This window comes from Acanthamoeba castellanii (assembly GCF_000313135.1).
Source record: "Acanthamoeba castellanii str. Neff unplaced genomic scaffold scf7180000084564, whole genome shotgun sequence".
Taxonomy (NCBI): domain Eukaryota; phylum Discosea; order Longamoebia; family Acanthamoebidae; genus Acanthamoeba; species Acanthamoeba castellanii.
This window is the reverse complement of record NW_004457617.1, coordinates 37,361-50,863: the sequence shown is the minus strand read 5'-3', so window position 1 is coordinate 50,863 and position 13,503 is coordinate 37,361. Positions and strand designations below refer to the sequence as shown.

The 13,503-nt window shown below is 57.5% G+C and overlaps 7 protein-coding genes across 7 annotated transcripts; 5 read left to right on the top strand and 2 right to left on the bottom strand.

Annotated features, from left to right (window-relative positions):
* Positions 1-45: 45 nt before the first annotated feature.
* On the top strand, positions 46-2,882 carry ACA1_035440 (CUE domain containing protein; the record flags this gene model as incomplete). Its single annotated transcript, XM_004348678.1, has 5 exons — positions 46-240; positions 365-1,969; positions 2,125-2,226; positions 2,335-2,816; positions 2,876-2,882. 5 exons carry the CDS (start codon positions 46-48, stop codon positions 2,880-2,882), a joined length of 2,391 nt encoding a protein of 796 aa, XP_004348728.1.
* A 40-nt stretch (positions 2,883-2,922) lies between these two features.
* Positions 2,923-3,711, top strand: ACA1_035430 (Smr domain containing protein; the record flags this gene model as incomplete). Its single annotated transcript, XM_004348677.1, has 5 exons — positions 2,923-2,981; positions 3,069-3,140; positions 3,217-3,297; positions 3,389-3,479; positions 3,625-3,711. The coding sequence occupies 5 exons, from the start codon at positions 2,923-2,925 to the stop codon at positions 3,709-3,711; spliced, it is 390 nt and encodes a 129-aa protein (XP_004348727.1).
* A 306-nt stretch (positions 3,712-4,017) lies between these two features.
* Positions 4,018-7,172, top strand: ACA1_035420 (carrier superfamily protein; the record flags this gene model as incomplete). Its single annotated transcript, XM_004348676.1, has 13 exons — positions 4,018-4,377; positions 4,505-4,578; positions 4,708-4,819; positions 4,988-5,086; positions 5,201-5,288; positions 5,399-5,457; positions 5,567-5,668; positions 5,761-5,914; positions 6,049-6,257; positions 6,346-6,440; positions 6,586-6,712; positions 6,813-6,936; positions 7,045-7,172. 13 exons carry the CDS (start codon positions 4,018-4,020, stop codon positions 7,170-7,172), a joined length of 1,731 nt encoding a protein of 576 aa, XP_004348726.1.
* Positions 7,173-7,909: 737 nt separating this feature from the next.
* Positions 7,910-8,557, top strand: ACA1_035410 (uncharacterized protein; the record flags this gene model as incomplete). The annotated part of the gene is made up of 1 exon (XM_004348675.1): positions 7,910-8,557. One exon carries the CDS (start codon positions 7,910-7,912, stop codon positions 8,555-8,557), a length of 648 nt encoding a protein of 215 aa, XP_004348725.1.
* Positions 8,558-8,940: 383 nt separating this feature from the next.
* On the bottom strand, positions 8,941-10,519 carry ACA1_035400 (Fbox domain containing protein; the record flags this gene model as incomplete). The annotated part of the gene is made up of 8 exons (XM_004348674.1): positions 8,941-8,964; positions 9,059-9,167; positions 9,254-9,337; positions 9,403-9,527; positions 9,600-9,648; positions 9,723-9,903; positions 9,984-10,101; positions 10,193-10,519. 8 exons carry the CDS (start codon positions 10,517-10,519, stop codon positions 8,941-8,943), a joined length of 1,017 nt encoding a protein of 338 aa, XP_004348724.1.
* A 176-nt stretch (positions 10,520-10,695) lies between these two features.
* Positions 10,696-12,109, bottom strand: ACA1_035390 (uncharacterized protein; the record flags this gene model as incomplete). The annotated part of the gene is made up of 2 exons (XM_004348673.1): positions 10,696-11,913; positions 12,056-12,109. 2 exons carry the CDS (start codon positions 12,107-12,109, stop codon positions 10,696-10,698), a joined length of 1,272 nt encoding a protein of 423 aa, XP_004348723.1.
* Positions 12,110-12,365: 256 nt separating this feature from the next.
* ACA1_035380 (peptidylprolyl isomerase H, putative) lies at positions 12,366-13,078 on the top strand (the record flags this gene model as incomplete). Its single annotated transcript, XM_004348672.1, has 3 exons — positions 12,366-12,412; positions 12,555-12,759; positions 12,875-13,078. 3 exons carry the CDS (start codon positions 12,366-12,368, stop codon positions 13,076-13,078), a joined length of 456 nt encoding a protein of 151 aa, XP_004348722.1.
* Positions 13,079-13,503: the final 425 nt, after the last annotated feature.

The following is a 13,503-nucleotide window of genomic DNA, read 5'->3' as shown; positions in this document are numbered from 1 at the left end:
TCACAATAAATCGAAGCAAAGAGAAGCTCGAATACAGCAACGACGATGGATCAGAAGCCGGCGTCGAAGACGGTGCAACTTAATCTGCACCAGGCCATACTCGCGCAGGCGAGGCAAAAGGCAGAGCAGCAGAACAGAGCCAACAATAATAGTCAGATTAAGAAGAGGCAGGGCAAGAAGAATGGTGGAGGCGATCGTGGCCACGTCGTAAACGTAGGGCAGCTCATCTCTTCAATCTCGGTACGCAATTTTAATCAAATCAAATCTGTAAATGCTGCGATTTTCATTTGTCCAAGATTCCCAATTTTAAAATGAAAACGTAGTGGTACATATGCTCCTCTTTGACGTTTGCATTTATGTGCAGGAGATGTTTCCAAGCCTGGACAAGAGTGTGGTGGAGCTGCTGCTGCACGAGCACGCGTTTCAGGTAGAGGCCACGATCGCACAGCTCACCGACATGATCCGCATTCAGGAGGACCACCAGACCTCTGTGCAACAGCAGCAGCAAGACTTGATCAACGCCCACCTTCATCAGGCACCTGCTCAGAGCGACGAGGAGCTGGCCCAGCGGCTTGCATTCGAGATGGAGCAGGAGGAGCGGGCCAGGAGGGAGGCCCAGGAGAAGGCCGATGAGGCCATGGCGCGCGCGCTTACCGGCGACGGCAGCAGCGGCAGCGGCGCCGCCAACAGCTACGCCAACGCGGCTGCCAAGTGCGACTCGGCCGCCGCGGCGCGCACCAAGAAGGGCGGCGCCGTGGCCGGACGCAGCGAAAGCGGCAAGTGGAAGGTCAAGCAGCCGCCACACCACGGCGACGCTGCGGGGGCGGGGGCGGGGGGAGGCGGGCGAGTCGGCGGTGGCGGCGATGTCGATGGCGCGGCGGGGGATGGAGGCGGTGGAGTGATGGACCACACGGGCGAGGAGCAGTGGGAAGTGGTCGGGCTGAGCAAGAAGGCGCGCAAGAGGCGCAACAAGAAGACTGCTGCGGCCGCTACTGCCCAGCAGCCGCCCGCGACGACAAACGAGCAGCAGCAGAAGAAGGCGACGACGACGATGGCCCCGCCGCTGGCCCAGAAGCAGCCCACGCGGAAGGGCAGTGACAGCTCCGGCAGAGTGCACAAGCCCGCGGCCGGCGCTGCTGTGGCCGCTGCTACGCAACCGTCGGAGGCGGACAGGGCCGCCGGCCTGGCGTTCATGAAGAGCATCGTGCCGTCGTTCGAGGACGGACTGCTGGGCCTCCTCTACGAGGAGCACGAGTGGGACCTGGAGCGCACCATCGAGGCCCTGCTCACCCTCACCAACGTCAACAGCGAGATCGCTCCGTCGGCTGTCAGCGCTGATGTCAGCGCTGAGAGCAGCGGTGAGCAGTCACCCAAGTCGTCGAGCTCGGCGTCGTCATCGACATCGGTGTCGGACGAGGAGCAGGACGAGCAGCCATCGGAAGCCGCGGCCGATGAGTGCGACACGACGGCCGGCGAGGACTGGGAGCGTATCGACGAAATCATCGCGCGGATGGTGCGCGAGGGCGAGAAGGCGTGCTGCAGCAGCGCCGCCGCCGATGGTGAGATCACGTTTGTCCAGGACGACGACGACGACAATTACGACGTCGAAGACAACGGCGCCTGCGACGAACTCGTGGATAGCCTGGAAGTGCTGCGACGCAGATACCTCGGCGACGATGAAGATGACGAAAATGCGAAGGAGCAAGCCGAGCACCACGACGACGATGGCAACAACGCCGCGCGGGCCGTCAGCGAAAAGCCGGGCAGCGCGTTCACGTCCAACCTCGACATGCTGGCCGACATGTTCCCCGAGTACGACCGCCAGGCGCTGGCGGTGACGCTCGAGGCCAACGCCGACGACATCGAGGCCACCACGGAGGAGATCCTGGCGCAGGCCTTTGACGCAGCGCGGGGCAACCGGCGGGGCGGCCGCGGTCGGCAGCAAATCCTCGGACCCAGGAAGATGACCGTACGTCGCGCTTTCATTCAATGCCTCACAAATTGAAATTTAGGCATTAACCACACACACGACACACGCCACACGCACACACACACACACACACACACACAACACACACACGCCACACACACACCACACACCACACACAGTGGGGAAATCGACAGGACGAGGTGCTCGCCAAGATGGGCGTTGCGGCTAAGGTCCAGGCGCCGCCAGCGCAGGCCTACTACCCTAACCTGCCCCTCACCGCGCCTCCCTCAGCCCAGGTACTCGCCCGCCCTTCTTGCGCTATCGTTGTCTCGCTTCTCAAGTCCATGACGTTCGCATTGCGTGTTTATTGTGTGGTTGTGTGTGTCGTGTCGTGTCGTGTCAAGGCTGCAAGCAAGGCGAGCGCTGGACCGAATCGTTCGGCCGCGGATTTGAGTCACGTGGACCTGTCCACCAAGCTGAAGCTGCTGTCGCTCAGACAGCAGTTCTGGTTCGTCGAGGCCGAACTGCTGCAGGCGGTCTTCCAGCAGTGCGGGTGCAACGCCGGCCGCACGATCAGGGCGCTCACCGAGATCGACCCCACCATGACGTGGCAGTCGGGCAAGGCCAACGACGCGCAGCAGTCGAGCGCAGTCGACAACAATGTCAACGCCACCGCCAAGCAGGCCGGCGCCCAGGCGGCGCAGAAGGAGCCGGGTCGGCCGGCCGCTCAGCGTCAGAAGCGCGCCGAGGGCCGCAGGGAGCGCCGCAAGCAGGAAAAGTTCACCCTCGTCACGCGGAAGAGGTGCAACACGGGCAACAAGGCCGGCTCTCGCGCGTCGGACGGGCAGGACCTGCGACAGCAGGCCCTCGACCACGCCTCCCTCAGGTGCTGCGCTCTCTTTCTCCTCCTTTTCCACATTCCTTTCATTCTCGAGCTCAGGCCAGGGACTAAAGTTGCACATGCTTCACTATTTATTAGGAATACATACTACATGGAGGCCACGCGAGCCTATATCCGCGGCGATGGCCAGGCGGCGAAGAACCTGTCACAGTACGAGCTTCGTCATCTATGACACACGCACACGCACACACACACACCACGCCGACTCACCGTGTATGTACATCAACCCGCTTTCAGGAAGGGCCGTGAGCACGACGAGAAGATGAAGGAATGCTACTTGGAAGCCACCGAAAGGATCTTCTCGCCCAGGTAATCACCACGCCTTCCCCCCCCCCATTAAGCTCGTATAGCTCTGCCCTAACGCTGTCTCGTTTCCGGCAATCAGTCCGTCGACGGCCCAGAACGCGTTACACACGGTCGATCTCCATAAGCTCACCGTTCCCGTGGCCCTCAACGTTCTCGAACGGTACACCGCCTCCACCTCTACCGTCCGTGTTGAGTGCCCAGAGAAAAGCTCACAATGCTGCACACGACACGCACGACACGACACACGTCAGGCTGTTGCACTTGCACGAACAGAAGAGGCAGCGTAACCCCAACGCCGCGTCCTGGGTGTCGGTCATCACGGGCCTCGGCAAGCACAGCCAGGTATGGACTCCCGCTGTGGCTGCCCACACATTCATTTCTCAATCGCACACCACGCTCACGACACGCGACACACGCGACACACGCACACACGCACGCACACACACACACACATACGCGACACACACCGCAGGGAGGGAGAGCGCAGATTAAGCCTGCGGTGGAGCGCCATCTCAGGGCGAACAACTACCAGTTCCGCGAGCAAGGCGGCGTGGTGTTCATTCGCATCCGATAGCCAGGATCAGCCCAGAGTCGCCTGGCCGGTTTTTTCCCTCTTTTTTTCGAATTTCGCAAATATCCGAAAATGTTGCGTAAATTTCAAATGTAAATGTACGACACGGAAGCTTCCGCCAAATGGGTAATTCCCAGGCGAAAATTATATTCATCATTTGGGACTATCGTTTTATTTATCTATCTATTTATCGCTCTTGCATTAGTTGGCAAGTGGTACAAGTGCATCGAGGCCGCTTTGTCGAATGTGTGTGAGATGAACACAGCGCCAGCGCCAGCAGTCGATCTGAGGGATTTGAGTAGAGATAACATGAGCCATCTCGACAACGTGCCAACGCCCGAATTTGCGGTAGCTGGCGACGAGGAGGGGCAGCAACGGGCTGAAGAAGTTGGTGATGAAGGTGAGGGCGGCGGAGGTGAGGCGACGGAGAAGAGCAACGAAGCTGCGGCGGTGCAGGACATCGTGAGCGAACAATTGGCCGAAGATGAGCGACGGCTGCAGATGCAAGTAGCGTCAGGGGGAAAGGCTGCGCCACCGGTGGGAAAGGGCCGTGGGGGCATGCTGCAGCAGGCCTTCGAGGCCTTCCTGCGACATCACCAGGGCAACAACCGGATCGACGCCGGCCAGCTCCAGTCGGTACTCCAAGAGGCCGGCCTCGAGATGGACACTGTACGTACTGATATTATTTATTTATTAGATAGATGAATTTAGTATTACATAATCTTTACACATTTATTTGTTCAATAATATGCAAATCAATAAAAACAAATTATTAATAACATTTTGTGTGGCGCAGGAGCAAGCGGCGGCTATCCTCAAGGCGGCCAACGTGTCGGCGACGGGCGAGCTCGACTTTGAGGAGTTTTACAGGTGCCTACTCGCCCGCGCGTATCTGTTCTGCCTTGCGAGGTCTCTCACCCAGCGATAATGATGAATTCCTTGCGCTACGTGCGTGTGCTTGCCACACACACACACGCGCGCGCGCACACACACGCACAGCATCTTTGTGGGGCTGAAGATATTCAAGCATTTGGACCAGAACAAGACGGCCTGCATCCAGGAGCACGACCTCATCCGCACGCTCGAGAACTACGGCCTGCCCACCGACCGAGTACGCCTGCCCTCTCTTGACCTGACTGGCTTGTGAACTGCCAGCCCGGGGTCCCAACTCCTCGGAACGAAGAAGCTGGTCTACTCCTACTGAGTAGATTATATCGTATTATCGTTAACTCCGTTATATGTATGCATATATCTATATGTCAACAACACACCCATACAGAGCATGGCGGAAAAGATGATCCAGATGGTGGGAGAGGACGAGGAGGGCTATGTCTCCTTTCCCGCCTTCTTCCGGATCTATCTCGACGTGCACCACCAGGTACACAGCCTGCACCCACTGTGCGCGCGCACGAGCAGCACCATCTCACACAGCTTGCGGCCAACTCGCCGACTGACATTATTTATTACTTATTACTTATTATTCTACACGTAGCATCACCGCAACATTGACCTGCTGGAGCACGCCGTGCGCTACTGGTACTCGGGCGCATCAAAGGACACCATCCTCGCACAGAACCAGAGTACTTCTTTTCTCCCTTCGTCCGTTGTGCGTTTGTTTGGTTTTTACCCTGTCACGCGCTGGGCACTCCGCTGATCGATCGTCAATCGATGGTCGTGGCCACTGCGGCAGACCTCACACCGCTCCAGGACTTCATCGCCGGTACATTGGCCGGCGTTGCCATCACGCTGGTACCCTCCTCGCTTTATTTATTTATTAATTATTAATTATTAAATCCCCATTTTGTACTATTTATGATTGACATATTTTATGTATTTATTTATTTTATTGCGGTGACAGGTGGGGCATCCCTTCGACACCATCAAGGTGCGATTGCAGACCCAACAGCAGGCCTACGGCTCCGCGATCCAAGCCACGCTCAAGACCGTGCGCGAGGAAGGGGTACGCCCACCACCACCCGGATCTCTGTTGTGCGTGTCGTGCGTCGCGCGTGTCGTGTTAACCTTTTTTTGGATGATTGCTGGCGCGGCCAGATACGCGGTTTGTACAAGGGCATGGGATCGCCGATGGCGACCATTCCGCTGATCAACGCCATCGTGTTCGCCGCCTACGGCCAGGCCAAGGCCTACCTGCAGGACCCCAACGCGCCCGACGCCGACCTCAGCATTCCCCAGCTCGCCTTGGCCGGTACGCAATTATTTACACTTATTTAATTATTAATTAATTTGATTATCCATTATTACTATGATTCTTTTTATCTTTTCTTTTTTATTATATATATATATATATCACTGATTTTATTAATTTTATTTGTTCAACAGGCGCGTGGGCCGGGTTTGTGAATGCGGGCGTGGTGACGCCGGTGGAGTTGATCAAGATCCGGCTGCAGAACCAGACGGAGAACACCGCGGCGCAGTTCAATCTCAACCTCAAGGAGCGGCTGCGGTCGGGTCTTCGCAGTTCTCTCTTCGAGCGAAGGATTTTCTACAACGGCCCCATCGACTGCATTGTAAAGATTTTCAAGGAAAAGGTTCGTCATACGTGCGCGGTGGTGCGTGTGCGGTGGTGCGTGTGCGGTGGTGCGTGTGCGTGCGCGGTGGCTAATGTGGATTGTGCAGGGCTTTCCGGGTTTGTGGAAGGGAATGTCAGCAACGGTCTACAGGGAGGTTCCGGGCTACATGGGACAGTTTGTGGTGTACGAATACATTAAGCAGTACGTACCCTCCCGCACGCACCACCGCCGCACACGCACCACACCGCACACGCACGACCGCACACGACCACACACGCACACACGCACACGCACAACGCAACACGCAACGACACTTGGCTCATAAAAAATGGGTGGGTTGGGCCAGGTACCTCATTTCGAGGCAAGGACCGGAATGCACGGTGGACGACCTGCATCCGCTCCACCTGATGCTGGCCGGCGGCATGTCCGGCATCGGCGCTTGGATCGCCTCCTACCCCATGGACTACGTTAAGGTACGACCCCGCCCCTGAATCACGCACGCTTGCGTCGTGTGCGTTTTATGAATCACGAACCACACCACACACCACACCACACACACACACACATCAATAGACACACATTCAATCGGCGTCGGACACGGAGAAGTACCGAAAGAACAAGCTCTTGCTGGATGGCGGCTTCTTCGACTGCTGGCGACAGATGGTCAAGGAGAGAGGACTGGCTTCGCTCTGGCGCGGTATACGCCGTTCTTCGTTCTTTTTTCGCACTTTGTGGCGTTTTCGTTCTTTCCCCCCCCCCTTCATTCTTCATTGTTGACCCTGTTTGCGTCTGGGGCGCGGGGCAGGATTCGGCCCTTGCGTGGCGCGAGCGTTCCCGGCCAACGCAGCGGGCTTCCTCGGCTATGAGGTCATCGCGCGTCTCTTCCGCGACCAGAACGCAGCGTCAACGCCCACCTTCGCCACTCCATCATGATGATGCACGTCACCAAACAAAAGAACGAAGTTTATCACACTGACTGATGAGCTGGTAACAATCCACCAGATGTCTGCCAACAAGTTCTTTAGCTATGGCCCTGCTCTCCCTGGTCCGCTGGGAGAGCTGGACGCTCTGGCTGCTGCTGGTAGCTGCACGGAGACGCAACAGCAGCAAATCTGTTGGGCAGTTTGAGGAGGGCTGGAAAGCCAGCATGGAATGAAGCAGAAGGTGGGGGTCACTCTCACTCCCAAGCTCTTCCTGCCAGCCCTGCTGAAATGATGTAAAGAAGAAGAAGATGATGATGATTGAATGGAGCACCTTGCCAGAGCAAGATGATCCAAAAAAGTAGAAGATTGCGGCCTGGCTCATGAATGTCCACCATCAGTTATCAAAGTGGCCGCAATCACCCGCACCAGAAGAAAAGAGGAAATTGACATGTTTCATTTATGTCTTACGATCGTGAGCAGCATATCTGGACTGACCGAGTACATGTTCATATATATCCTGATCAGAATTACGTCCTAGGATGTTAAGTTGGACGAATCGGGTGAAACTGTTCTTGCTGCATCTCCGGGTGGAATCCTCGAAACATGGTTCCCTGCTCTTAGGTGAGCCCCATTGGGCAACGGGGCACCAAGTCGGGGCGAATGGGAGTTAAAAAAAGGCCAGAAACAAACTTGTTTTCAGACTTGTTTCGTGATCTTCTCTCCACACTCTGTGCACCCTTGACGGACATGACCCCACACACAACCAGCCGCTCCGTCGTGGTGGCCACTCTCGCCCTGGTGGTTGTGGCCCTCTTCGTCTTCCCCGCCTCCTCCACCACTACCACCGCCACAACGACTGACTTCTTCTTCGGCCCGACGGCCCCGGTTGCGGCGGCCACCTACAACGTGAGCCTGTGCCAGAGCTGCGCGCTGGTCAACAAAAAGTACGAAGTGTGCGAGCCCAACCAGAAGACCGGGCCAGTGTCGTTCGCCACTATCGAGTGCCACCTGGGCGCCGGCACGTGGATGGGCGAGGACTTTGTGGCCTACAGCGTCAAGCCGTCGTCGACCGACTACGGCTTCCTCTTCTTCAACGCCACCGCCTGCGTCCGGGCCAACGTGATGGGCCTCGCCCGGTGCAAGCTGCACTCGTGCTGCCTGGCCACGTTCACCCTCGATGGCACCACCTACGGCGGCTTCCAGGTGGACCCGCAGCCCATCCCATCGCCCACCAAGAGCGGCGGCGGAGGTGGCGGCGGAGGTGGTGGCGGCGACGACTTCCCGGTGTGGGCCATCATCGTGATCGTGGCGGGCGGTGTGGGCCTGGTGCTGGTCGCCGCCGGCGTCGGTTTCTTCCTCTACACCAAGAAGAGCTCGAGCTACCAAACCCTCTAGGCCAAGCAGATGTAAAGATATTCAGATCACATATCTTTAATTCTGTGCATATATTGCCCCCCATCCTGTTGTGTTCTTCTTTCTTCGTTCTTTATCGCCTTTCGTTTTCGTTCTTTCACACCACAAGGGAGTCTATTTACATTGCTACACTGTTGGGGGGGGGGCTTTACATGACTACACAGTCCTCGGCGCTGGTGGTGCCGCCCACTTGGCGTTCGAGGCAGTCGTGGATGTTGTTACCGTCCAGGGCGATCTTCTTGGCCCGCGGGGAGGCTGCGATTGCTTTCCCCTGTACGTTGTAGATCTCGCAGCCGCGCACCGTGGCGCTCGCGCTAGAATTGACGAACACGCCGTGGTGGTGGCAGCCGTGGATCTTGCCTCCCTCAACCGTCACCTCGCCCCTTGACCTGCGTGCACCGCGCCGGAATGATTGATTGATTGATTGAGGGCTGGCCTGCACCAGAAGTGGGGCCGGCGGGGCGGACTGATGACGTGCCTAACGTGAACGCCGCTGTGCTCCGCGCCGTCTATGTCCACGTTGATCAGAGTGGCCTTTGCCCCTTCACCAACGAACACCCCGTGCTTCTTGGACTGATAGATGCAGCAGTTCCTGATAATGAGGATGAAGAGGATGTTAAAGAGTTGAGTCAAGAAAACAAGAATGATGCGGGTTGGCGGGAGAATGAGTGTGCGCACTTGAGCGTCGTGTTGGTGTCGGTACCGAAGATGTTGACGGCCGTCGCTGAGCTGAAATCAGCCGCGTCGAAGCTGTTGGTGAACCTGAGATAGCGAAGTGTTAGTGTGACATGTACACCACAGTCTTGTTGATACAAGTTAAGCTGCACCTGCAGTTCTCCAGTACTACGTTCGATCCATCACCAACGCATATGGCGTGATTGTTGGATCCCACAAATGTGATGTCCTTGATCACTTGACGTGGCGGACCATCATCTGCGCCATTTCCTTGAACCTGCTCAACCGCAGCTTAAAACATAGGTATTTACCATCATATAATAATGTAATCGTGGGTAGAAACGAGTACCTCATCTGTGCCTTGTCCACCATAAACCTCGAACAATGTCCATTCAAACCTGAGAACCATCAACCGCCAGCCATCAGCCACCAATTAAGTACTTGTGATGAATGGAGTCGAGAAGGCGAGCACCCGCTTATGCCTTCGATATCGTCCACTTCAGAAACGATGAAGGCGGGCCGGGTGGCACTCTTCTTGTGGGCTTGTAGCACCACGTCAGCCGCGGTATCGCCCAAGCCAACCAGCACCACGTCTTCGGCCAGCCTGATGGGCGCTTCCAATTCTAGTCCGTGTCCGTCACAGTAGTACGTGCCTGCAGGATTAAGGCCAAGAGTAGTGTCATCAGCAGGTGGAGATCAAGGAGCAAGGAGGGCGACGTGTTTTAACACTTACCGGGCATGATGTAGATGTAGTCCCCCCGCTTCGCTGCGCTGATGGCACCTGAGATGGAGCAATGCAAGCGAGGATCGGGGCGATGGAGCCACTCGTGGCCCACAAAGTGCGACTGCGTCTGCAAGATGCCAAGGTGCCAGCGACATGTTGAGCTCAAGGCAACAACCCGAGGTAACTTCCGCGTAGCAGGAAAAGATGGGGTGGCGTACTCGAAGACGGCGGTAGAGGACCTTCCAGTTGGAAGCAAGCGGCTCGAGATCAAACTTTTCCAGCTTGAAGGCCAACTTGCTCAGGGCACTGGGCGCGGGCTCGCTCTCAGGCGAAGATGGAGAGTGAGGGGAAGATGAAGATGAACGGCGGGAAAATTTGAACACCCGCCGATCTGAAAGGCGAAGAGAGTAGCAGAGGCTGCGCCACAGTGTGTAATCGTCTGTCACGTGGCACCACCGTTTGCAGGTCTGTCGCGCTGAGCTCAGGTCCCCCACCTCCAGAAATCCAAAGATGCGTAGAAGGTTCTCATCATTCAGCTCATTCATCCTGAGAACGTTGTTAAAACGTGGAAACCACGTCATGATAGGAGCAAATGAGCATGAACACACACAAAGATGTCGAAGATGTAGAAACGTACTGCATCCTCTGTTGCGGTCTCTCCCTTCTGCCGAAAATGAAATAAATACATTTTGTCCTTCATCGGCCCTACAGCTGCAAGGGGCTAGGCGCTGAAGGTCTTACGGTCGATGGGCAGCTCGCTGCCGCCGTAGTGGATCGGGTTGTCGGTGTAGGCCATGTGCTCGTACTCGCCGCCGCCGCCCCGGCCGCGGCACAGTTGGACGTAGGCCAGGGCCGCGAGGCCCATCACTGTCGTGAGGCCTGCCACCGCGCCCAGCCCGACCAGGATCCACGCCCAGTAGGGCCACGCGTCGTCATCATCGCCCTTGCCACCACCTCCGCCGCCGCCGCCGCCGCCGCAGGTCTGGGTGAAGGTGAAGGTCTTGTTGAAGCCGCCCACGGTCGATGTTGCCGGGCCACGGGACTGCCACACGGTGACGTGGGTCACCGTGTCCGCGAAGCCCGGCAGCGGGCACACGACGAGCGTGGCTGAGACCGGCGCCCGCCAGGCCGAGGTCGACCGGCCGAAGCTGCACGCGTAGGTGGCGGTTTCGTTCGGGCCGAAGTAGAAGAAGCCCTCGACGCTCACGTTCTGGCCCGAGCAGAGGTCGGCCGGCAGGGTGAGGCCCGTGGCCCGGGCGCCGGTGCGGCCCACGACCGGCACGGCCGGCGGCGGGACCACCACGTCGTCTTCACCGAACAGGAGCGCCATGGTGAAGGCGGTGCCGGCCGGCAGGCGCGTGTCAAACTCGGGCACGACGCACTGCGGGTCGGGGTACTGAACCGACGAGCCGATGGTGAGCGGTGCACGCAACTCGAGTGTCGACGGCTTGTTGGTGTTGGGATCGACAATGTCGGCAGTCCACTGGCAGGTGTAGTTGAGCGGCACGGCCTCGACGGCCACATGAAAGCCGCCGCCAGCGGCGTCGTAGGACAGATGGGCAACGACGTCGTTGCGACCCAGGTCGGCCCACACGGAGGTCCAGTCGCTGCCGCCGGTCACGGTCTGGTTGTTCGCCGCGCTCACGACCACGGTCACGTTCGCCAGGCCACGTACAACCGGGATCAGGCCGGCGAGGGTCCACGTCCACGGCGCGTCGCCGCCCGAGGTGCGGGTGCGTTCGACGCACGTGTTGTTGCTCTCGAGACAGGCGCGCACGGTTGTGGTGACCTCGGGGAAGCCGCCGGCGGTGGCGTTGCCCGACCAGAAGACGGTGACGTCGCTTCCGTTGCCCTGGAGGTTGACGTAGTACTTCGAGCCCGGCTGGAAGGTGCCAACACCGGCATAAGCGGTCCAGCCGGTCACTCCCGCTCTCGCCGCCTTTAGCGCCCCGAGAAAGAACGAAAGCGAAGAAAGCGAAAAGCAAGGGGCGCCGGGAGTAAGAGGGGGAGGGCGTTAGGTTCGTCTGGAGAAAGAAGGAAAGAGGAAAGAGGGGCATAGGGAATGGGGCAGAGGCAAGTACCAACGGAAGTGCGGCAAAGAGGAAGATGACGACGGGAAGCCACCGCGACGCCATTGTCTAATGTTATTAAAGACCGGCCAGGAACAAACGAGCGGGTGTGCGACACGAAGAAGAGGAGGAATATCGACACCCGGTTTTTGCTGACGTCAGCAGCCCGTTTTTTCCTCCTGTGTTTGTTTCTGTGATGACGTCAGCAAGAATTATTCTGTCTTTTTGTCTTTCAGATTTCTTTGTGCGCACAATGGCAACGGAGAGGCCCATCGTGTTCTTTGATGTTTCCATTGGCGGACACCATGTGGGACGCATAAAGATGGAGCTCTACGCTGACATCGTGCCACAGACCGCAGAGAACTTCCGGTTCGCTTGCCCCCCCCCCTCACACATTTATTTCATGATTTAATCGCACTCGACTTTGCACCTCGTCTGCTTGCGTGGTTGTTTATGGATCAATTCATTACAATCAATTATCAATCATCAATTAAGTAATGGGATTGCGCAGACAGTTCTGCACAGGCGAGTACTTGAAGCACGGCAAGCCGATTGGCTACAAGGGTTCGAACTTCCACCGGGTGATCAAGGGCTTCATGATCCAGGGCGGCGACTTCCTCAACGGTGACGGCACCGGCAGCGCCAGCATCTACGGCGACAAGTTCGCCGATGAGAACTTCGAGGTCAAGCACACCGAGCCCGGCCTCCTCTCCATGGTACGCACGCACGCAGAAACACGCAGGGAACACGACACACACACACGACACACACACACGACACACACACATACCACGCACGCACTCATCGGTGACTGTGTGAACTTGCCTGCAGGCCAACTCGGGTCCTAACACGAACGGCTGCCAGTTCTTCATCACGTGCGACGCGTGCGACTGGCTCGACAACAAGCACGTGGTGTTCGGCAAGGTGATCGAGGACGGCCTCCGCGTCGTGCGCATGATCGAGAACGTCTCGACCATCGGCTCCAACAACAAGCCCAAGCTCCCCATCGCCATCACCCAGTGCGGTCAGTACTGACCGAAGGCTTACTGCCCAACAATGGAAATAAAACTAATAATAAAACAAATAATAAAAATAAATTGAAGATGAAGGGGCGATTAAGATTACATTTTTGGGATGAGGGCCAGCTTTCATCGGCTGTAGTACTCCTTGTGGTAGTTGTAGACGAGGAACATGCCGAGCAGGACGATAATCATGAAGATGTTGTTCACGGTGAAGATGGCCGTGCCCAGCGTGGCAAATGCGATAAGGATGGCTGGCAGGAAGACGGCCATCACCAACATGGTGAAGAAGAAGTCGTCCTTCTTCGTCGCGCGACCTGTTCCAGCCGCCCCGGGCACTCGCGGTAGGTCATCATCCCTTCGCATTTGAAATGGCCTCCTCTGGGTGGTCGTGCTCAAAGATGAAGATGACGATGAAGACGTGGCAGTCGATGTGCTGCT